At 40.8% G+C, this 22162-nt stretch overlaps 3 protein-coding genes across 3 annotated transcripts; 1 reads left to right on the top strand and 2 right to left on the bottom strand.

Annotated features, from left to right (window-relative positions):
* Positions 1–2444: 2444 nt before the first annotated feature.
* Positions 2445–5205, bottom strand: LOC121179386 (guanylyl cyclase-activating protein 1). The gene is made up of 4 exons (XM_041034207.1): positions 4909–5205; positions 3569–3718; positions 3170–3260; positions 2445–2861 (listed from the first exon to the last, which is right to left on the bottom strand). Exons 1-4 carry the CDS (start codon positions 5104–5106, stop codon positions 2731–2733), a joined length of 570 nt encoding a protein of 189 aa, XP_040890141.1. The 5' UTR covers positions 5107–5205; the 3' UTR covers positions 2445–2730.
* Positions 5206–9271: 4066 nt separating this feature from the next.
* LOC121179115 (proline-rich extensin-like protein EPR1) lies at positions 9272–18026 on the top strand. The gene is made up of 5 exons (XM_041033758.1): positions 9272–9521; positions 11569–11657; positions 14303–14390; positions 14946–16947; positions 17055–18026. Exons 1-5 carry the CDS (start codon positions 9443–9445, stop codon positions 17146–17148), a joined length of 2352 nt encoding a protein of 783 aa, XP_040889692.1. The 5' UTR covers positions 9272–9442; the 3' UTR covers positions 17149–18026.
* Positions 18027–18083: 57 nt separating this feature from the next.
* wdr77 (WD repeat domain 77) lies at positions 18084–22081 on the bottom strand. The gene is made up of 10 exons (XM_041033759.1): positions 21690–22081; positions 21310–21495; positions 21080–21221; positions 20881–20930; positions 20535–20605; positions 20251–20308; positions 19892–19963; positions 19699–19807; positions 19549–19617; positions 18084–19460 (listed from the first exon to the last, which is right to left on the bottom strand). The coding sequence occupies exons 1-10, from the start codon at positions 21796–21798 to the stop codon at positions 19313–19315; spliced, it is 1014 nt and encodes a 337-aa protein (XP_040889693.1). The 5' UTR covers positions 21799–22081; the 3' UTR covers positions 18084–19312.
* Positions 22082–22162: the final 81 nt, after the last annotated feature.

Genomic DNA, 22162 nt, shown 5'->3' with positions numbered 1-22162 from the left:
CAGTTTCAGTTTTGTCCGTTGCCTCAGATTTGTTGAGTAAAGTTTAGTGACTTTGAATCTTTACCCCTCACCAGCAGCCAGCTGCTCAGAGACTCTCCAAGGCCTGCACATCTGTAGACACTTTGATTAGACTTGGAAAAATTGTGAATGGTCATGTGACCTGTTCCCTCAGACCCAATTAAGATGTGTTGTCTTTGTAGAAATCAGCTGTGAGGTAGGAGGCGGAGTTTGATGTTTTACAGCGCAGAGTGACGTTGTCTCGCTCTGTCACAGGGAGGACGGGACTCTCCAGGATCACTGGTTCAACTGAGGACAGATGGAAAAAAGGTTTTACATCGTTGTTTAGTCAGTTAATTCAACCTTGTACAACACTGAGAGTCTGAGGGACGGCCTCAGTAATAATATTTTATGGACTGAGTTCATCTCCAGTCCACTGAGAACAGCTGAAACAAACTATGAGAACCTGCCGGCTCTGAGGTGGAGAGCGCAGGTAGCTGTGCTAACGCTAATGCTAATATTCCTGGTGTACAGAGAGGTTCAGAGTGAGAACATACTGTTACCATGTTAAATGTACAAACCAAACACAGCAGAAGCCTCAAAATGATCAAGAGACATAAAAAGTAAAAATGTCTTTTTTTATTTGTTTTGTTTGCAGCAGTGTGAAAAACAGAACAGTCCATAAATGTGTGTGTGTGTCCTTTTTAACCAGGTTCCTGTCTGAAAGCACAACAGCATCTGCAGCTGACATGTCTGAGGTACTACCCGTCACTGAGGGGCGTCGCAGCGGTGATAGTGATGTTGACGACGTCGCTGCTGCGTCTGTGTTTAGATTCACACCAGTACACTCCACTGCTGGGCTTCTTGACCGTCTCCATGACACAGGAAGAGGAAGTCTGGTTGCCCCACCCTGACCCACACTGGGACAGCTCCAAACTGGGGACACATCACCTCGGTTTGTCATCGTTTACACATGTGGAAGGACATCTCTGTTACTGCTGCACTTTCTAAATTTCACTGTGATGTTTGGTTCTTTCAGTGGATTTTGGTGAAACCGTCACGTTAAAACACAGTTCAGGTTTCAACAGCACGGGGACGCACAAACATCAATCATGATGCAGCATCATTAAACTGGTTCTGGTTCTGTTCAGACTCACATGCTGCAGCCCAGCGTCTTGGCAAAGAATGAATAAAGTAGAAAACCTATATGCCAATCAAACCTAAATCACTGTCAGTAACACTGATCTGTACCAAGATCATGTTCAATCACAGATGTAGCATCAACAGAAAAACATGCACTGAGAACCCTTTACAGAGCAAACAGAGACTGACTACACTGACACATCTAATGTTTCCTCCTTTACTTTAGACTCTAAATCAAAGTTTGTGAAGTTTAGTTTTGACTAAAATCAGGAAAAAAGTCAAACTGATCTGATGTGTTTCTCTGTGAGTCCCATTGTACTATAATCTGTGCAGACATTACAACTAACATTCAGTATCTTCATCCACAGAAACTCCTCCACTGGCTCACAGAAGAGACAGAGACAAAAAGGTGAAGCTCCCATTTACCTGAACACTGAGACACTGATTCAGTTCCTCTCCTCAGAGCTGCTGAACTGTGCATGGTGTTTAAATCAACTGTCAAACAGCTTTATTTAGCAGACAAATCAGAGCCATAGTGGAGCCGCCTGTAGCAGTTAGTCTGAGGAGTCCTACAGCTCAGCAGCCTGAGGAACTCAGAGGGAAGAAAGAGAGGCAGGACTGCTGAGGAGAAAGAAGAGGAGGAGTTCAGCTGTTTACTGAAGATGCTTTGACCCCATTAGTAGTTTATAATGGGGTCAAAGGTCATTCTGGAGGGCAGTGACCCTTCAATATGAGAGACTCAAAAAAACCATTACAGACCTGGAGAAAGACGCTCACTAGAGAGATTATTATTTTAGCTGAGAGGGGAGAGAGAGTGAGATAGAGAGAGAGAGAGAGCACATTATGTTTACTCTAAGAGTTTCATTATATACGTGAATGTTGAGACTGTTATCATTAGTAGTAGTAACAGTAATAGTAGTATTACCTGCATTATATGCATCACATGTTCAGACTGTGATAGTTTGTAAAATCATCAGACAGATGAAAAAAGGCTCCAGCTTTGCTGCTATAAGGTGTTCAAATGCTTCAAGGTAACTCAGCCTTCCCATAAAATTGTTTTCACTTTGCAGAGAGATTCTTATTAAACCAATGTTTAGAAAAACCAACACACAATTTAACAAAGCAGCCCTTTGATAAAAAGTTATGTCCAATGGAGCCTCCACATTCAATCTATTCTTCTCCAGAAAGAAAATAATTCTTCATTATTCTTCAATAAAAACACTGTGGAGCTGAAGTATGAATTTGATCTTTTTGTCCCAACAACATAGATGCAAAGTAGATGTAATTTGTAGCACAGGCTTTGTTTTTCATTGCAAAACAAGCTCTCTGACTCTTAAAGGAATTAATGTAGACAAAGATCACTCCCATTGATACATTTTAGGGGCAACTATGATGAACAAATGTGGAAATAATCAGAGGAGGAAGGAAAAACCAAAACAATTCTGCTGGTGCTGTGCTTTGACATTGATCCAGTGGTCCATTTGTCCTAATGATGATTTGTGGATTATCCTGAACCCACATCTTCAGTCATTCAGTTGTTGCACAGTCACTTAAAAATGTGTATTTCCGAGTCTGTTTAAGTTGGAAATACTACATGTTGGCCCTCATCTCTCCTTGAATTTTCTGGACAATGTGCGTGAGGTCCAAACTCTCTGTTAGCATTTTCAGGAGCATTTCGTCATTCTGGACCCCCTCCATGAACTCTTCGTAGGACAGCTCACCTGGAAAACGGACAAATATACACACTGAACTCAAATCCTTCAGTGCTGCTTGTGGTAGAAATGCATATTTTGGTGAATGATTTTCTGCTGTACGTGATTTTCAACACATACAGCTATAGGCCTGTTATGCTGCAACAACAGAACAGATCTATGGCTTTACATGTTGAAGATGTGAGACAACTCTGGAATGAAATGTGCTCAGTTTTGAAAATCACATGTAAAGATAATGTTTCTGCTGTCTACATGTTAATATCACTGTGATTCTGTCACAGTGACAGTGATATTTTGACAGCGTTCAGAGGTCTTACCATCTCCATTGATGTCAATCTTGTCAAACACCATGTTGGCAAAGTCCTCTGCTGACATCTCATGAGGAATTCCATTGATTGCACGAATGGACTAAACACGACACAAAGAGAGAGCGGATCCTGTTAAGAACTTACAGGTGCACTGCACTCATAGTTACACTTTTCAACCAGCAGATGTCAGCTAAATCTCAGACATTTGTCTCTGCTTCTCCCAACACCACAGCTTGTCCCACACTCCTCTAAGCCTGAGATTTCCGCTGTGTTGTTTCTGTGCCTTGTATCACATTCAGACCCGAGTGGTCTTTGCAGGTTATCTCAGGACTACACGTGGGATTTTCTTAGGTCTGTCCCTAAGCTATACGTCAAAGCTTTACCAGTGACATGAGGGATCATGCGTACCTTAATAATCAGAAGCAGCTCCTCGCGGTCAATGCAGCCACTTCCATCCATGTCATACAGTTTGAAGTACCAACGGAGCTTCTGCTGCACTCCTCCTTTTAGTACCAGACTCAGAGCGGCCACATACTCCATGAAATCAATGAAACCATCCTAAAAAAAAAAAAAAAAAAAGTACTCGGTGAACATTGTCATCAGCAAATCAGCACAGGATTCAAAGTACATCACTGCCACACACAGTATAAGGCTTTTAATACCTGTTGTCCACACGTTTTAAAATTTCTTTAAATGTAATTTTTTTTACTATGTTGATATATAACTAAAAAAAAGATCCAATGGCACAGTTACAGACACTGAAATAAATACATAAATGTTTGAAACTCCATGTGATAGAGGAGGGAAATTCATCTCCAGTAACTGAGCACATGTATTCTACTAATTAGTTCACATGTATTCATAAAGAGCTTGCGCCTGGTTTGTTTAAGGTTGTAGGTTAGGTGGGTAAGTGGCGTCAGTGGGATAAACCGCCCTCTGTAATAGGCTAAGTTCCTCTCACATAGATTATTACTGGCAGAAACAACCCAAGCAGTTTTCTTCAAAACACAAGCAGACACTGATTCAACAGTACAAAGAGTTTTTAAAAGCTGAGCGAAACACGAACAAGTTTCTTTGCTCTCACAGTTCTGCTCATATAAGTTTGACTTAGTAAACAGACATGAAAGAACCAATTAGTGGTGGAAACCTAAAGTTGAAACAAACAAATAAACATACATACTTTTTGTTTTCAATTGCGGTTTTCTGATGAGAATGATTCATGTTTTTGGTAATAGCATTTTCAGTGTTATTGGTATATTGTGAGTATGATTTAGATTATTCATGTTAGAAGCATTTTCATAGGCAGTCTACTTGCAAATAAATCCGTTTCCTTTGAACTAAACCTTTTTGTCTTTTTCTGCGTGTGTGCCGTTCAGCATCAGTGAAAAGCAACTAATGATGAGCACACTTCAGATTCATCTTTACTGGTATAGTGGTATAGAAACATTAGAATAAATATATTGCCCGGGGTTTTCTCCAGGTATTCCGCTTTCCTCCCACAATCGCAAAAACATTTGCATTAGGTTAACTGGCTACTCTAAAGTGCCCCTAGATGTGAGTGTGTGTGTGAGTGGTTGTCCTGTCTTTGTGTGTCAGCCCTGCGATTGACTGGCAACCAGTCCAGGGTGTACCCAGCCTCTTGCCGATAGTCAGCTGGGATAGGCTCCAGCTCCCTGAGACCCTGACGGATCAAGCAGTATGGAAGAGGAATGAATACTGCCCTGTTAAAAGACTGCAAATCATCTTACGTCGTTCATATCAAACGTTGTAAACATAGTCTCGATGTAGGCGTTTGATGCCTCCGACAGATTCCTCAGGCCAAAGAATTTCTTGAACTCGTAGAAGGTGAGAAGTCCAGATGGGCACTCCGTCATGAATTTTCTGTACCACTGATGACTCTCACAAGCTTGTAGTTCCTCCACAGTCGAGTTGTTGCAGTTTCCCATGTCTGTTTTTCAAAATGTGAAAAAAACATAGCCAGAATGTACAGCATCCACCAAGCACTCGGGCATGGCAAGTATGCAGACTAAAAAGTGTTTTCAGCCAGCAGGATTCAGTGTGTGTGTGTGTGTGTGTGTGTGTGTGTGTGTGTGTGTGTGTGTGTGTGTGTGTGTGTGTGTGCGTGTGTGTGTGTGTGCGTGTGTGTGTGTAGCCAATCATCTCTCAGAGGTTGTAATCCACTTTGCTTGTCAGCGAAGACTGAACTAATTAAAGAGACCTAAGAGAGAGAGAGCAGAAATAAATCCTGGTTTACAGGATGACACCAGCAGACCAAAAACAACTGACTTTTATGAATCAAATATGAATTAATACTGAACATTTATCCAGTTTCTATGAAGGAATTAATGTGCTTCAAGTCTGCAACACAAAAGGCTTCATGTAATCATTTAATGTATTCACTAAATTTATCTACCTACTTTATCTGTATCTTTCTTTCTTTTGAGAAATTGTTGAATGTATTTCAAGGAACCCTTTAGATAAGATTGTGAAAGAATTATCTCTCCTCAGCACTTGTTTTGGCTGGGAGTGACCTGAAATAATCTTTATAGGAGGAGACTGAGCTTATGCAGCTCACTAAGGAAGTGTTTCTAAAAGTGAATGTATTTCAGTATTCCTCCCCCACGCCTCTGTTTTTTATGCTTTAGTTAAGTTGTATATGTGTAATCATAAACTGCCATTTTCAAAATGTATTTTAAAGTGCTTTATGTAACATTAAAAAAAAAAAAAAAAGTGCTGTCACTGTCTCGCAGATGACACGCGGGCCACCGCTGAAGTTTACAGCAATTCAGACAGCCCCAGAGTCTGGAAGTTCTTTAAACATTACTTACAACATTCAGTGAAACTGTAGTTGCTGTGTTACTGCATACATTAACATGAACTCAACTTCAACAGCAAGGGGTGGGTAGGTGGGTGGGTAGGTGGGTGGGTGAGGGGGGTCAGTGACATCTAGGGGAAAAACAGAGGTAAACAGAGGTACGTACATGTACTGTACTGCAGTTCTTTGAGCTTTAAAACATCTGACCATATTCATAAATCTTCTTTCCTTAGGCCTATGTGATTTCTCAGCTTACCCTAGTTTCACTGGAGGAATGGCAGTCACTGGGACTACTTTAGACCCTCTTAAAGCCCCTCCATCTGCTCTCAGACACACTGCAATGGGCTGCTAGTTTGCTGAAGTGGACAGGAACAGCAATGAACCTCCAGTGTGAATGTCCCCTGCTACTGAAAGAATTTGAGTTCATGGTCCTAAGAAAAATTTGATGTAAAAGTGACAGCGAAGGGTTGTTTCACCCCAAATTATTGAAACAGTTTATAAGTGTACAGATAAATATTGATGTTGGTAAAAATATAAAATAAATTATGTAACATGATCTTGCACTGATTGATTCATGCCCCCCCCCCCCCACACACACACACACACACACAACACAACACATACATAAACAAATGTAAATGACTCTAGCACAATGGAAGAAGGGAGACATTCCAGCAGGAACAGGACAGACCTCAGTGAGAACAGTTTCCACTGGAAATACCTTCTTCTGGCGAAAATGAAACTGCCTTCAGCTGCAGGTCTATACTGCAACAGCTGCTGTCTTAGTAACTGTACGCATTCCTCCACACAATAATTTTGGTTCAGATATCATCTCTAGTTTCATTTCCAATCACAACAAACTCATACCTCATCAGAATAGAGTGCAAAATATTTATGGTCTTTCGATCTCCATTTCCTTGTACGTCTGTAGATCTCAGGTGTGTTTGTGCTCATTTACAAGTTTTCTAATGCACAGCTATTTGCAGCTAAAATTACATGGGATCAAAGAGGAGGGAAGCAGAAGTTGATCAGAGAAAATGTTGTCTACTGGTGCCTGTGTTGACACAATCTGCCAATAAAAGACAATAGTGTTTGTCAGTGTTTATCTTCTGTGTAAAATGGCTTTATTTGTTTAAGTGCAACTAAAAGCCAGAAGAGAAGCATTTTCTTTTCCACTCGAAAACTGTCGTCAGTGTGCTTCTCCTCTCCAAATTTGCATATCTTATAATAAGTAACTAAATATTTTATCAAACATTAAAATGAATGAATGAGCCTAATGTGTGTTTCCTGAGAAGTAGACCTGAGCTGTATGTTCAGCATTGTAAGGCAGGCGAAGCACTGAAAAACTCTTGCCAGTACATTCTTCACATTTCAGCCAGCATCAGTTGGTATGATGAATTCCCACCAACAACAGAGGAACTGGATGGACCAGTCTGGTCTGTCTCCAGGACGACTGAGGTTTAGGTGCGACAGACTGACTTGACAGAAACACAGTGATTGTAGCCAACAGGGGAAAAAAAACAGACTGGCTTTCTGGACAGAGTTAATATTTAAAAAATGCTATTATGCAATTGAAAGCATGAGGACAAAACTGCTCCCACACAGATTCACTTCTTAATTACAAGCTACTTTTGAAAAAGAGAATATTAGAATATTCATAGAATGAATATTTGTCATCCTTCATTTAAAGAATCGAGGAACTAGATCAGTTGTCTTTATTAGATTATTACTGTATTTAGAGAGATTCATTGATCTGTACAAACCAGTGGTGGAGACTTCTGGTATTGGTATTAACTTTGTCTTGTAAAACACTGGGTGTCAGCAACAAACACCCACACTGCTAACCTCCAAAGCTCCGAGGCCACAAAGAACCAAATATCTTTGTTTAGCTCAGATCTGCAGTGGGTGAATGGTATTGGAGGGCCAGAGTCAGGGGTCAGCTCACCCAGTGCTTTAGAGGATTCTTGATCCTCTTTAGCCAAGGCTCTTCAACATCATCTTTAACAATTATCCTCCTGACATGGGTCACATGCTTCACCATCCTTAGGTAAATGTTACCATGGAATACCTAAGCCATGACACAGATTTCTAATAATGATTAAAAACTGGTTTCATAATTTTTTTTTTTTTTTTGTTTTAACCTTAATTAATATCTAACTGAGCAAATACCCAGAGGAATAAATAGCATAGCATGTTGAGGATTCAGACAAACACAAAAAGCAGAGAAGATATGTTTCCAGACCTCGCTGGATTACAGAGGCTCTTACTCATATTAGATTTTTGTTTTAAGATTATTTTGATTACTTTTAGATCCCTCTGTGGTTTGGCTCCATCATATGTATATATGTGTATTAGTGTATTTATAAAGCTCCACAGTCCAGTCTTAGGACAAAGACGGGTCATGCTTTTACTCTTGTACGTCCAACACTGTACGACACCACCCCTCACTGTCAGGTCAGCTGAGTCTGTTTGACCACTGAATATTTTTTTTACAGTATTTCACAATATTTTATGGGTACCCGTAAATCACCCATTGATGGAAGTTGTATTCAGATAATTTCAGTAAAGTAAAAGCAGCAAAACAACACTATAAAAATACTCAGTTACATGTAAAAGCCCTCAACTGAAGTTTTACTTAAACAAAGGTACATACAGTCTGTATTATCAGTAAAATATACTTAAAGTATCAAAGGTAAAATGCTTATGATGTTGTGGTTGGCTGAGGTGGAGTTTATTTTAACTGCTTTACATACATTTGCCTCTGAAATTTGGGGGAGTGCCTTTACTTATTTATGAACAGAATGACTGCTTTATTACACATTTATAACCATATAACCAAACTGGCCAGCTCATTTCCTTTCAACATCTTTCTTTCTTTTTTTAATTATCGATGTGCTGTTAAGTTAAACTGTGGGACCTGAATACGTTCATGGTGAGCATTAATCAAAATGGCCTGATGATCCCTCCGGGTGAAACTACTGTTACAGTCATACCTGCCAAGTCCGTAGACCACAGTGCTTTGAAGTGCAGCTGATGATGACAGACTCATCTCAGGGCGATCAAAGCTGAGCAGTGAAAGCAAACTGAGCAGCCAATGTCATTAAAGCGTGCAAATTAAAGACAAGAACAGCCCATTCAGGGCGCAGGTACACGCAGAGGATACTTGTCCTGGAATGTCACTGAAAAAGGAGAGCCGAGGCCTCACCTGTTGGGACTGGGAGTGTGTTTAAAAAAAAAAAAAACAGGGAGGCACAGTGAAAGGGTAGTAGGCGTGGTTAGCTCCATTTTCTCTGTCTATCCCAGCACCAAATCACAGGAATCAGGTTCACCTGGATCCCCGGCGGTGCACCTGTCGCGAAAGTAGTTCACCTGCGCTTTACCTCGGATTTTACTTGCTGATCAAAATGTCTCAATAGTCCCCGCTGATCCGTACAGTCTTATCTACACATCTAAACTAATCAATAGCCATGAAGAGGGGAACGATGTATTTTCTGGGTCGGAAGAACCAGTCTCTTTTCGACACCAATATCAAAATCAAGGACATGGGTGAGTACACTGCTTCCAGGGGCCCACACTGGACCCTATAATGGACAATAAGTATTTACACGAACCATTTGCTGAGGACTAACACGACCTTTGTACTCGGTGTTGACATTGACAAAAGTGTTAAAGCCCGTTTCCACGAAGCTGACATATGTAGACTTTTATACCTGATCACGTACGTGGTTCATAAAGGAAATCTAGGAAACGTTTCGTACTTTAAATGACACGTTCTTGTGAACAGGTATCAACGGGTGTCACCAAGGGAATATGATTCATCCATGTAAATCTGTTCTTTCTTTTCTTTCTTTTTTTCTTTCTTTTCGTTTTTCTTTTTTTAATTTTAACGTTCTGCTTAAATCTGGATGACCTTGCTTATCTGGCTTCATATTACTGACCTGTCTCTGTCTTCTGTAAACTGCTTTCACTTAATGTGGTTTTCTGTTATTTTCTTTAATTTAACAATGTTTTTAGTAAATAAGCGATTTAGGTTCAACAGGTAAGCCCCTCTTGAAACTCCAACCAAGAGGAAAAAGGGTGTAACTAAATATCTCTGAAGATCTAAGGACATTAGTTATTGGGAAACATCTGATTCCAGTTTATTTGTTTGATTGATTGTTAAAGTCCTGACCTGTTTACAGACATTTTGAGAAGCACTTTGAGAAGAACTCACTAGTAATGCGAACGAGGCCCATGAATTTACTCAACATTAACACTGAAGGATAACTTAAATGTAAAAGCCTTCAAGACCAGGAAAGGACAGCTGAACAGATATATTACACTATTGGTACCTCAGATCTACTCTCACATGTTGATATCAGTTTCCTGGTAAACTGCCCAACTCTACATGACATTTGTTCCATTTGAATGGCAAGAACAGGAAACAAGGGCAATTGCTATGCAAAGCCGCAACATGAGAGAGAACATTTGTCTATTTAAATCAGACGGATGCACAATAGGGAAACTAATAATTTGGTTAGACAGGTTTAATACCACGGCCAATTCTTTCTGTAGTCGTTCATACTGAGTGTTTGTCTTGGGATATCACACCATCATCATAAATTTAGTCTAAAGTGTGTGAACATCACAGGTACAACATGACTGTTATACTAACTGACTAAAAAACACTGTGAGGAAAAACACTTTGCTTTCCTTCCTTATTTACAGTGCCCTTTAGTTGCTCTTTCTTCAGCCCTGATGAAAAGTTTTGCCATAGAGGGCTGACAGAACGTGCAGACTAAGAGCCTCTCAGTGACAAATGTCTTTCATCAGTCACTTATTGAACAAACAACATGAGTGACACTGGAATGACCAGCAAAGGAATTTGTTTTCCGCAGCCAACCTCAGTCACCTCTGATATTATCAGTTACCGTGTAGTTGAGCAGAATGGTTTTTCAGATTGTTTATACTTTTGCATCTAATGTTGGATGGGGAGAAGTTTAAGTTACAATGCATAAATATGTGAACAACTTTAAATGCATTAAATTAATATATAGCTGTCATGTGATGCCATTTCTTTTAAACAGAATGAAAATTCCTGAAGTCATTTACGAATTTGCAAAGCTTCTTAACAAGCAGTTTATTTCTTTCTGGACATTATTGTGTCTCATGCTACAAAATGGGCTGCTCTAATCAACTTCAGCTGCCACTTTCTCAGAGTTTCAATTTCAACACAATGGCGAAATGTAAATAAAGATTACAGTCATCTGTTCAGCCCATAACTATTTAGTTGTCAACAACAAAACTATTAACAGCGCATGGTATCACACAGTAGATTATCGGCTTGACTGACAACTACTAAGAGGCCATTTTGGTGCGTTCAGTGTCTCATTAACTGCACAATGACCTGAATGAGCTAATCCAAGAGGAACAATAGACAGTTGGACACCAGAGCAGTTTCGGAGGGTTGCAGTGTCATACACCAACCCCATCATTTGTCCCCCCTGGCCAAATTATTCATGCAGCTTTGAGCAGAAATTGAATGGCGTCAAACATTGCCTTGCTATCAGAGGTCTGCCAGATGATAATGATTCTCTGCTTTTTATTTCCTCAGACAATGTGGAGTTGGTGCTGAATTCACCATCGATCCTTGAATCAGGGACTGCCAGTGTGCGGGCCAGACCCACCGTCAAGCATCACGCTGTGAGTATTTTAGTAAAGCTATGAGCTACACATACTATAGATATTCACATTCACCTTCTTTTTCTAATGGTGAAGGAACCTGAGATACGTGTCTGAACAGTCTCCACCCTGTCGTTTATCATCAGTGTAGGGATCACTTATCTTAACTCCATATCTGCAGAACTGCACAGATGCAAATTAACTGATAATAGACAGTTTATTGTTTGGCAGAGGGAGTGTGGATCTGCATCAGCTTCAGCAAGCACTGGGGGATAATACATGAATCTCAAAAACATGTTTAAGTGGAGCCAAATATACTTACTTGAATTAACTTTGGCTGAATCACTTTCTCTTCTAGTACCTATAATATACTCTCATGTGGGAGTGATAAAACCAGTATGTTTCTTGGAATCTAATGCAGTATGGTGGTCAATGGTGTAACTCACAAAGATATCATCATGTGGTCCACAGTGAAGATGGTGTCACCATACAGGCTGTTCGGCAGTGTATACTGTAGCATACTGCAAGACTAGAACAAGAACAGTGAAATAATTCTTCAAAAAGCAAGAATATATTATAACAGAGTATAGTATCTTATTATAGTATAAGGTTCAATGCTTCATTCAGTGAAGTGGAAATTTTAAATAAAGAAAATTAAAATAGCAAATTACAATGTCCACTCACTCATTCTGTAGTCAGGTACATTTCTGAGTTACCTGTAGTTTACTTGTTTCCTTTTGATGCTACTCGTACTTCTACTGCTTTACATTTCAGAGAGAAATATTGTACTTTTTTACTCCATTATATTTAACTGACCATTACAACTATTACTTACTTTTCAGATTAAGATTTTACATACAAAGCAGGCCATGAGTTCGTAAACCAAAACACACTGATAAAGATTAAACCACTGATTCCCAAGCTTTTGACTGCTTTTGATTTTTTGTATTGCAGTATTGGTACTTAAGTTAAGTAAAATAGCCCAGTATTTCTTCCACCATTGTGTTTTGTATATTGCAAGAGTATTGCTGCATTGTCCGCCTGGCCACACTCAAGTTTTAATTTTTAAGTGGTTTGGAAAGATTTACCTTTACTCATAGCACTACATTAGCAGTCCGTATGACTGTCAGCAATTCCATTATATCATCACGGTGCAGGTATAAACAAAGATCTCATCTTTGCTCTGGTTCACACACCTCAGTGTTTGGGAGTGTTCTGTGAATGCGTCTGTGGCATGTTTTGGATGTGGCACACCCAGCAGCACATGGGCAGGACAGCTCAGACTGCTGCGACAGATGAAAGTGAGTCACCTCGCAGGGAACAAACAGATGAAATCAAAATGGATCATACGCCACCTTTTAATGACACGCCCTCAGCCTGTGGTGCAGTTTTCACACTCTTCCAAGAAGCTACAAAATTGTCCTGTGATTACATGCGGAGGGAGAGCAGAGTCATTCTAGGTGTGATGTCAGGCAGATGTACAAGTGATTCTCATTCTCTGATATTTTTCCCCTTAAGATTGCAGCTTTTTGAAACTGAGATCTTTTTGGCTTTTTTGGAATATGTGCTGTCGGCTGAATTTGCATCAGAACAGTTTTTTTCTTTTCTTATAACAGCTTTATCTGTCTAGAATTTGGGTTTAGTTTTATTACATGTATATAAACAAGCATTTTAAACAGTATCTTAGCATCTTTTAGATCATAATTCATCAACAGACTATTTAATTTAAAAAATTTTTGAAGTGAAACTGGTGTGAGCTTGCTGCTTTATTGCATTAGCAGATTAGTCGAAGGGCCTGCAGCAGATTTACTTCAGGAGCTCCAGCAGTAAAAAAAAAAATTATAAATATGTTGCTGGAATGAGTTTTGGCCTTTTGAAGGGCATATACCATGTTAATCTCATGGACTTGTATTGTGTCAACACAGTCTGTGTTTATCTTTGATGGCCGTGAAGAGAACAGCAAATCTCCTCGTCTTTTTTGCCTCTCTCACACTCATACTCACTCACTCACACACACACACACACACACAGGTATCTAAGTGACACTAGACAATGTGATGAATAATAGGTGTATCCTCTGATTCACCAAGTAGTCCTCATGAGTGAAGTATGTGAAAGTGTGGTGCACAAAAAATTATTGCTTAGCAACATGTCTCCTCCAGTTTCATTGTGACAAACCTTAAAGATTAGCCTTAAAATATGCACTATTTGGAAACAGACAACACAAATTCCCACATTTTACTGCAGTGTAATAGGTTATACTTGAACACTGAGTCAATCTCTGTCAGACTACTTTGTATTATATTTACTGCAGTGCTTTTTAACAGGTTTAAATCAAACGTATTTGCAAATAAGGCATCTGTGAACTGCCATGCACAAGGTTCCTCATAATACCAGGACCTTAGAGCAATTACAGTGATTTGGAAAAATGTTTTGTTCTATTGATACTAATGACGTAACAAGTATTGGACGGGCTAACTTGTCTTCAAGTAACAGTGAGTGCTGCAATAGCTGAAAACTGGTTTGTTCACTCCAGGAGTAAACAGTTGCCACTAGAAAGGGATGTAGAGTTTAATTTAATCTTCACCACTGTTCTTGGACTAGGCTTTGTTTCTTGTGTTTCAGAAATGTCAACAGTCTGATGGTGTTTTCTTTTTTCCTCACAGTCATCTGATAGTTTTCAAGGGTTTGCTGTCCCGACACCCAAAGTCCCCCTCCTTCCACCTGTTAATGGTCCAAAGGCCAACGGTTCAGGTGAGCGTGCAACTACCTCAGAAATGTGCTTTAACTTTAACTTGGCAAAGACTGGAAATCTATTATTTACACTCAGAGGGACCCAGATCATTTGTGGTGCCTTTACCCAGGCTCAGTTGATAGATCACAGCGAATGACTCCATAAAGGGTTGAAAATGTAGAGCAGGTAAATGTTTGCCCAGGCAATTGCTCAATAAACCTCCTGAATGTGTCCAAACAGCCATACCAGCTGGCAAGCATGTTTACAGAAGGCGAGTGTTTTCAGTGATACGCACTTCAAGAAGTGGATATCAGTCATTTAATTTTAGCTGTTAGCAATTTTGAATGTAAGTAAGATCCTCATCTTACTTTTGGATCTGACTTCAAACTCATTCAAACTGTTTTTACACTCTTATTGACATGCTAAACATTTCTTGCACAGTTTTGAATCCTGTTGTATGTAAATACTTCAAACACGGGGCAGCACCACCTCTTAATCACTGGAAGTGCTCCCCCTCCACAGTGCACAACAGTACTGAACATTTCTCATTTATTCTCTCTTCTCTTCTTTCACAGTCAGTGGAAATCAGTTGTGCAATGGATCAGTTATATCAGTGCGTGACCTTGAGGAAGGGGAAATATTTGTTCCTCCCCCTCCCTCTATGGCACCTCCACCCCCTCCAGGAACTTTTGTCCCTCCTCCACCAGACTTCATGGGTGACCTAAACACTCTAGGCCTGGCAACCGTTCAGTCTCCTTCCACGCCTGCTCCAAAACCCACTTCACTGGCGTTGTCCATGGAGGAGGAGGATCTAGCCTCCTTAAAACCGCCACCAATGGCTCCACCAAAGCCTCCATCTACTTGCTCTACCAGCTCTGCATCATCCATACCCATTTCTAGTCCACCACCAACCAAATCTCCTGAGCATCCAAAATTTGCCCCTCCACCGCCCCCTACTGAAAAGCAACACAAGAGTCATAAAACACCACCTCCAAAGCCCATTAGACTGTCCTCTATCTCCAACATTGACTCCCCACCACAGACTCCTGCCCCACCTCCCCCTGTGCAGACACCCACACTCTCCACCTTTAATCCCCAAAACACAGCAAAGCTTTACAATGTTCCTAAAACCTCAGTGCTCAGTGGGTATGAGAATTGTGACAGAAGATCCAAGCAGATGTTACTCTTGGAAGATTCAGGTTCCATTAATTCTGCCCCAGTGCTTGTCAAGGTGGATGGGACAACCCCTAAAGTGCCTAGACTATCGTCTAAACTTCTACCCGAAGACTTACTGGAGCTGAAAGAGAACCAACAACCAATAAGCCAGCCCTCTCAACCACCACCACCTGAGCTAAACAATGAGGTTAAAACAGAGACAGTTTCAGCACAGCCAGAAATAACCAAACTGCTCCAAACTCCACCTCAGAAGTCACCACAGCTTCAGAAAGCGAACAGTTCTCAGATGAATTCAGGGCCCAGCAAGGACAAACCCGAAGTATCTCTAAGTCAAAGTCCTAAATACAGTCCATTAATAGATCGTAAACTACGCAACCTGAAGAGTACTGAAACCAGCGGGGCACGAGAGGGACCTGCAGCTTCTCCACTGGCTCTATTGATGGCAGCTAAGGAACGAGAGAAACACAGATCAGTTCACTCCCTGTCGCGGCAAAACAGCACCACGAAGAACGAGCAGCCGAGTGCAACCATTTACCCGAGTGACCGGAGTCCCAATTCCTTTGTTGTCATCCCAAGATCAAGCTCATCCTCTTCTCTTACATCTCAAGAAAGAATTCAGGAGAGTCCAAACTCTGTCAGTCCTGTGGAACATACTCAAACAATTCGGACTCCAGAAAAGTCCAGCAGTCCTGCACTGGTCAGGCATCTGATGCCATCTGTCACTCCAGCTCTCAGTGGGATCACAGCAGCTGCATCCTCAAGTGCTACCAACCCGGTGGAGCAGAAGCAAAATGCAGAGCAAAGCCCTCCAAAGACTCCATCTGCACAGCCTGAAGATAATAAGGAGGACTTAAGTATGCCATTACTCCCTCCTCCTCCAGAGTTTGATGATTTAGAAGAGATTATGGAGCACCCTCCCGCCATCCCTCCACCTGACCCTCCTGTGAAAAAGGCACCAACACCAACTGTGAGCCTTCCTCCTCCGGCTCCATCCCCTCCTCCGGCTCCATCCCCTCCTCCTAAACCTCCAGCAGCTCCAAAACTCCCTCCTCCTGATGCTGATGTCAAACCAAAGCCTCAAGTCCAGGCAAAACCCCAGGTGGCCCCTACTAAGCCACAGTCCGCTCTTTCACCAAGTCAGGCAACACTCCTGAGCATCCTACAAAAGAAGATGTTGGAAATGGACCACAAAATAGCTCCAGCGAAGGAGGCAGAGTCCAGTTCTGATGACTGGGGTGCCCCCTTGTCTGATGAGGACAATAAGGTCCCTGTTGTCCCCAGAGCCACACCACAGAGCAAGAATTACCCTGTGGTCAACAAAGCAGCAACCCTGGACATGAAGGAATTGGAGGATAAAGTGGCCAAAAAATATCAGGAGACATCCTCGAAAGTTCCCACCAGGTAAAATGTCCAGTGCTCAAACATGGCACATTCACTTTTGAAATTAATAACCCAAGTGTTGGGATGAAGTACCCACTCATAATCTTGAATGTCTTCTTCTTTTTCAGAAATGGACCGTCAAAACATCCGTATGGTATGACCTTTACAGTTCGGCCTGGAACCAAACAGCCCATTACACTTGTTAGTAAGGGGGAATCTTAAAAATGTGTTGAAATTAGATACATCTGTACACCACGCATTACATGTGATTGTACAATGTGATTTTGCATTAGCAGGAATTTGTACAATGGGGAAAAAGCACTTTGAACAAATATGTTACGAATGTCTCATAACAATGGTCTGCTCAGTTATGAATGATGTAGTCTGAATGTATTGCTCAATCTCCAGAGGACACACAGTCACTGTAAAATAATCAGTCTCCATGCCACATGGGTAATATCCATAGTATACGCAAAATCAATTAATAAAATGCTTTATGCTTAAGTTATTCATAGCTGTCAATTGTAAGCTGAGTGAAAATGTATCTACATTATACAGTTATTTGTAGAACATGAAAAGTCTTTCATAGATTTATGTGTAATCTCTAAAACTGTAAAATACAATAATAATGTACAATGTAATTTTGTGGCCTATGCTGTAATTACATGTCCCATAACCGTAATGTTCTTTCACTGTTACATGTAAATTATGTGGCTCCACTGAATCAAAGTCAAAATTTAATTCAGACAAGCGTCAGAGCATGTTGATCCCTCATTAGGATTGTTTCTCATATTTATTGCTCTAGGAAATGTATTTCCGTTTAACAGTTATTTGCTGCAGTTAAATTTGTGTCAGTGTAGCTATACTCATGTTGTTCTTGATGTACATATAAGTTTGTATAAGATTAAAGTAGGAATTAGATATTGAAACATGTTGTTTGTACATGTTAAGGTTATGTAATCAAAATATTTAAAACATATTGGTCATAAATTAATCAGAGTTGTTCATCCACACAAAATGTTGTCAAGCAACTCCCTAACCGGGAAATTAATTCAAGCAGTAATTGCATGTTTTAATAAATGTCCTTACGTTTCTTTGTGCAGAGTATAAAGCTTTTGTGTTTGTGTCAAGACACCTTAGTCAAGAAAATGTGGCAGAATGCTTTATTGTTGATGTGTTTTTGTCCTTACCAGAGTAATTCATGAGTTGCCTAGAGACAAACCCTAAATCAGAAATTGACAGGTGACACAAGGACAAAAGCCTCATGTAAAAACGAGAGGATAAAAAGTAAAGCCAACATTGTACATTTGGGTGTGCATTTGAGACAGGACTTTTTTAACAAATGGCACAATAGTTGTGCTGTATTATATCAGGTGACAAATAAATTGCCTCCAAAAATTTTAATCATGAGCTAAAAGGCAATTTTTACTGTTAAAACATATGCAACTTGGGAAATGCAATACTGTGGAATAACAATCTTCCACTATGGTGGGCCTCACTGTTAAATGTTTTAGTTATTTCAGTGCTGTTTGAATCACTATACATCCACAGAGATTATTATGGTAACATTTACATCAATAGCCACATAACACTCTGTGCTAGTGCCATGTGAAAATGATTATGACGCTTAAGTCCAGCCTTCAATGTCAGACCAGCAGTGACGCCTTACCTGCCACTGACTGTGCAAATCACAAGAGTAATCTTGTTAACTTCTGAACCTACCGCCCACTCTTGTCACACATGAACATGTAACACACTGCCCTCTTTTGACCCAGTAGTGAGTAAATGGAATCTGCCTCCTTGACAATGAGACAATGTAAAGTACATGGCAGTGGTTTATATGGTTTATATGGCCTCAGTATTAACCCTTGTAAACACAATCTACAATACTTCTCATGCCCAAAACTTTCAAACTCCATTTTTTTCCCATTTGGTCTTGCAGTTGTCAATATATAGTAGATTCAAGGAAACACAAAGAAATGTCAAAAGGTTCTTGCTATCACAACCTTAATTTACCTTTAATGTAAAATTATGCAATACAAATGGGTTGCCTCAAATGTAATTACATATGAATGGAAATGCTATACAGTATGAAAGAAGTGGAGAGAGAGAGAGAGAGAGAGAGAGAGAGAGAGAGAGAGAGAGAGAGAGAGAGAGAGAGAGACCATATCGTAGAGTAGAGCAGTGATGCACCAAGGCCAGGACAGGAGGAGAGCAAAAGTCCAAATATAGTGCATATATCTGGAGTAGTGAACGACCGTGGAACACTTAAATCCATTAGTCCTCACCAACATATTAGGTTTTTAGACTCGCCCCTCAAAAATAGGGGGCAAGTTTACTAAGTTTTAAATCATGCTCTTCCAAGGTGTGTGAACATCTGTTGGGTCTAAGAGGAGGAGTTGGGAGCTCCAGCAGCTGAGCCAACTGTGTGGTGAAGCACAAGATGATCCCAGCCTGCAGTCGTGAGGGTGTTAGAGCCTCCATGGAGCCAGCACACACCTTTGACGAAGTCCTGGTGTCGCCGATCTCTCAGTCTACGGCAGAAGAATATACGATTAGTAATTTTTGAAAATGGCACAGTAGACCGACTAGATGTTTTAGTATGAAGAGCAAAAGACTTACATTTCACGCAGTTCGGAGTTCATAACAGCAAGGGAGCAGTCATCACTAATGCTGGCTAGCAAGGGGGAACTAGAATGGAGAGAAAAAGTGAGAATTTTGTAAAGGAGTGCTTTAAGAGGACAGTGAGATTGTAAAAGAATTTAGACTTACCTATGTGTGGAGAAGGCGAGCCCATTAACTCTGCGGCTGTGAACATTCTTCACCTGCGCTGGCTCTGTTCCGAGGAAATCCTTCACAGTCACTCTCCCCAGCTCATCACCTGAAATACAATAAACATGATTAAAAACAAAGGAACTACCACTTTAATGTCTCTGTCAATCAATAATCTGCTGCTGGGCCTTACCAAAAGCAACCGTGCTTCTGTGGTGGGGGTGCCAAGCTACAGTGGTAGGTGGGCAGATGGGGGCCTCTATATCTAACACAGAATAAACAAAGAGCAATGGAAGATGCATAATCAGAATAATTATATCTTGACAGAATGTAACACCATGATGTTACAGAGAAAGACTATTTAGACTCTGGAATCAACGGTCACAAGGCTCAGGGCCTGTTAAATTAGCCAGATAAAGCACCAAAGTAGCTGGTTAGATGCTTATCTGTCAGTGATACTAATTTCCGTTGGAGGAAAATGAATTCCAGCCCTGTCAACAGCCTGGCAAAAATTTCCAAGCCTGGCTGCTTAAGCTGGGACAAGCTGCTCACCTATTCTTGATGCTGGTTTGTTTGGCTTCCTCCTGTCCCACATCAGCACACGACCATCCTGAAGAATGGAGGATAACAACAGACTTAGCTTGAATTAAGATGAGTATTATCTTACACTTCTCTCTCTGCTCTTTTTACAGTTCAACCAACTTTAATACTGCTGGACTGTCTGCTGATGTACCGCATTTACTGTAGCTTTCTTGCATTACAACACAAGAAGAAAATCAGTTACTCCTTATTACTTTGCACATAAATGCACCAAAATCAATACAACAATATCTTACTTCGCCACAGGAGATGAAGAGAGACTCATCTGTGGGACTGCAGGCGACACACCTGATCGGCTGTGTGTGAACTGGAGGGAGAAAAAAAAAAAAGCTATTATACGATGTGTAAAATGTCAAAAAGGGCCATGTGACAATTTTAGAAAATCATTTTAAAACTTCAGAATTGTACCAAAAAAGAATCTAAAAATGTTACTGTTAAATTAATGTTTTACTTAATTTTAGTGGAATAATTTCTACATAGTGTTATATGTGAAATCCATTAAACTTTAACTGAATATAACTTCACTGATAAACAAAATTCAGCTTCTCTTATTCTGAAAGGGGTTTTGAGATATTCTCTTACCGCTGTAGGTAGTGACAACTGTCTCCTGACTGAGATCCCAGACTTTAATTCTGCAGTGAAGAAAAGGAAAAACACACACTGTGATGAGAATGGGATGAAACAAGTAACTAATAACATAACACCAGAGATGAAAACAGTCAATCAACACAGAGTTTCTTTCATGCAGCTGCTTATGTATCAGTGTAAAATCCCATCTAACCTGCAGTCCATGCTGCCAGTGATGGCACTGCTCGCTCCAGGTATGGGGCTCACTGTAGTGACAATGTGATCATGCTCATGTTTAGTGAAGCGATTCACAAGCAGGCGTTCATCCTCCGCCAGTTCCCAGAGCTCCAAGGCACCTGCACAGTCAAACAAATTCAGTTTGCCATTTAAGTCTCAAGCCCACAGCTTGATACGTACAGCAATAACTGTGAGAGCGCTTCTTACCTGAGTCTGATGCAACAACAACACCTTTATCCGACACCCATTTGACATCTGTGACACCAGCCTCAGTCTGCACACCAGCTTTGCAGAATCCCTCATTGGGGGCCTGCTCAGGGTCACTGTAGAGCCACACTGATCCCTGCCAGCTCCTGCCAGTGAGGCTGGAGGCACCAAGTAGCAGGGTGCCATCTGAGGAAGAGAGAAAATCAGGACGAATTTTATAAACAAAAATGTCAATTATTTAATATTTTGTTCGGTTATATATAGCTCAATTTTAGCAGAAGACACTTGCACCTCAGTAAGGCGGTAAACAAACTTAGAACCAACTAGCGCAACACGTGTTTACCTATGTAACCTTCAGCTAGCCTGCCTTGTTTACCCACCTGCTCTGTACTGCGCTGAGCACAGATGCTTCTCCATGCATGCTGGAGCATTGGGGGGTATGTTCCACCGGTTTTCCTTGATCATGCTAGTATCCACAGCACTTTTCATCCAGAGATCGCCCTTGACTTACTGTGATTTTGCAAACAACTTCAGCGCGGTTTCCACGTCAGCTAGCTAGCGTTACTCTTTGCTTACACAGACGACACCACCTTCGTCTTCGTTGTATTTGGGAGAGATTGTAATTTGTCGTATCCTAAAAATCGATTCCCGTGTGTGCAGTAGAAAGACCACGATGTGTATTGTTGCTGAAGAATGAATGAGAAAGTGAACAGCAACACATGGGACGGACGAACATACACTTCCTGCTCCGGGTCTCTTCTTCTTCGTTGATGTACCCTCTGCTTCGCGGCTTCTTCTTCTTCTGCCTCTCTGTGGTTTACGGAAGGTGGTGTTTACTGCCATCTTCATTTGA

Source organism: Toxotes jaculatrix, chromosome 3 (assembly GCF_017976425.1).
Source record: "Toxotes jaculatrix isolate fToxJac2 chromosome 3, fToxJac2.pri, whole genome shotgun sequence".
Classification (NCBI taxonomy): Eukaryota; Metazoa; Chordata; class Actinopteri; family Toxotidae; genus Toxotes; species Toxotes jaculatrix.
This window is presented reverse-complemented; position numbering and strand designations above follow the sequence as displayed.

Excerpts from the sequence above, each read along its gene's own strand:
- LOC121179386 (XM_041034207.1), bottom strand. The coding sequence starts at position 5,106 with ATGGGAAACTGCAACAACTCGACTGTGGAGGAACTACAAGCTTGTGAG. Across the intron at positions 3,719-4,908 it reads CAACGTTTGATATGAACGAC|GATGGTTTCATTGATTTCAT; the intron begins GTAAGATGATTT and ends TTTTTTTTTTAG. Across the intron at positions 3,261-3,568 it reads AGCTGCTTCTGATTATTAAG|TCCATTCGTGCAATCAATGG; the intron begins GTACGCATGATC and ends TGTCGTGTTTAG.
- LOC121179115 (XM_041033758.1), top strand. The coding sequence starts at position 9,443 with ATGAAGAGGGGAACGATGTATTTTCTGGGTCGGAAGAACCAGTCTCTT. Across the intron at positions 9,522-11,568 it reads TATCAAAATCAAGGACATGG|ACAATGTGGAGTTGGTGCTG; the intron begins GTGAGTACACTG and ends TTATTTCCTCAG. Across the intron at positions 11,658-14,302 it reads CCACCGTCAAGCATCACGCT|TCATCTGATAGTTTTCAAGG; the intron begins GTGAGTATTTTA and ends TTTTCCTCACAG.
- wdr77 (XM_041033759.1), bottom strand. The coding sequence starts at position 21,798 with ATGAAAAGTGCTGTGGATACTAGCATGATCAAGGAAAACCGGTGGAAC. Across the intron at positions 20,606-20,880 it reads AGTTGTCACTACCTACAGCG|TTCACACACAGCCGATCAGG; the intron begins GTAAGAGAATAT and ends TTCTCCCTCCAG. Across the intron at positions 19,461-19,548 it reads AACTCCGAACTGCGTGAAAT|ACTGAGAGATCGGCGACACC; the intron begins GTAAGTCTTTTG and ends CTTCTGCCGTAG.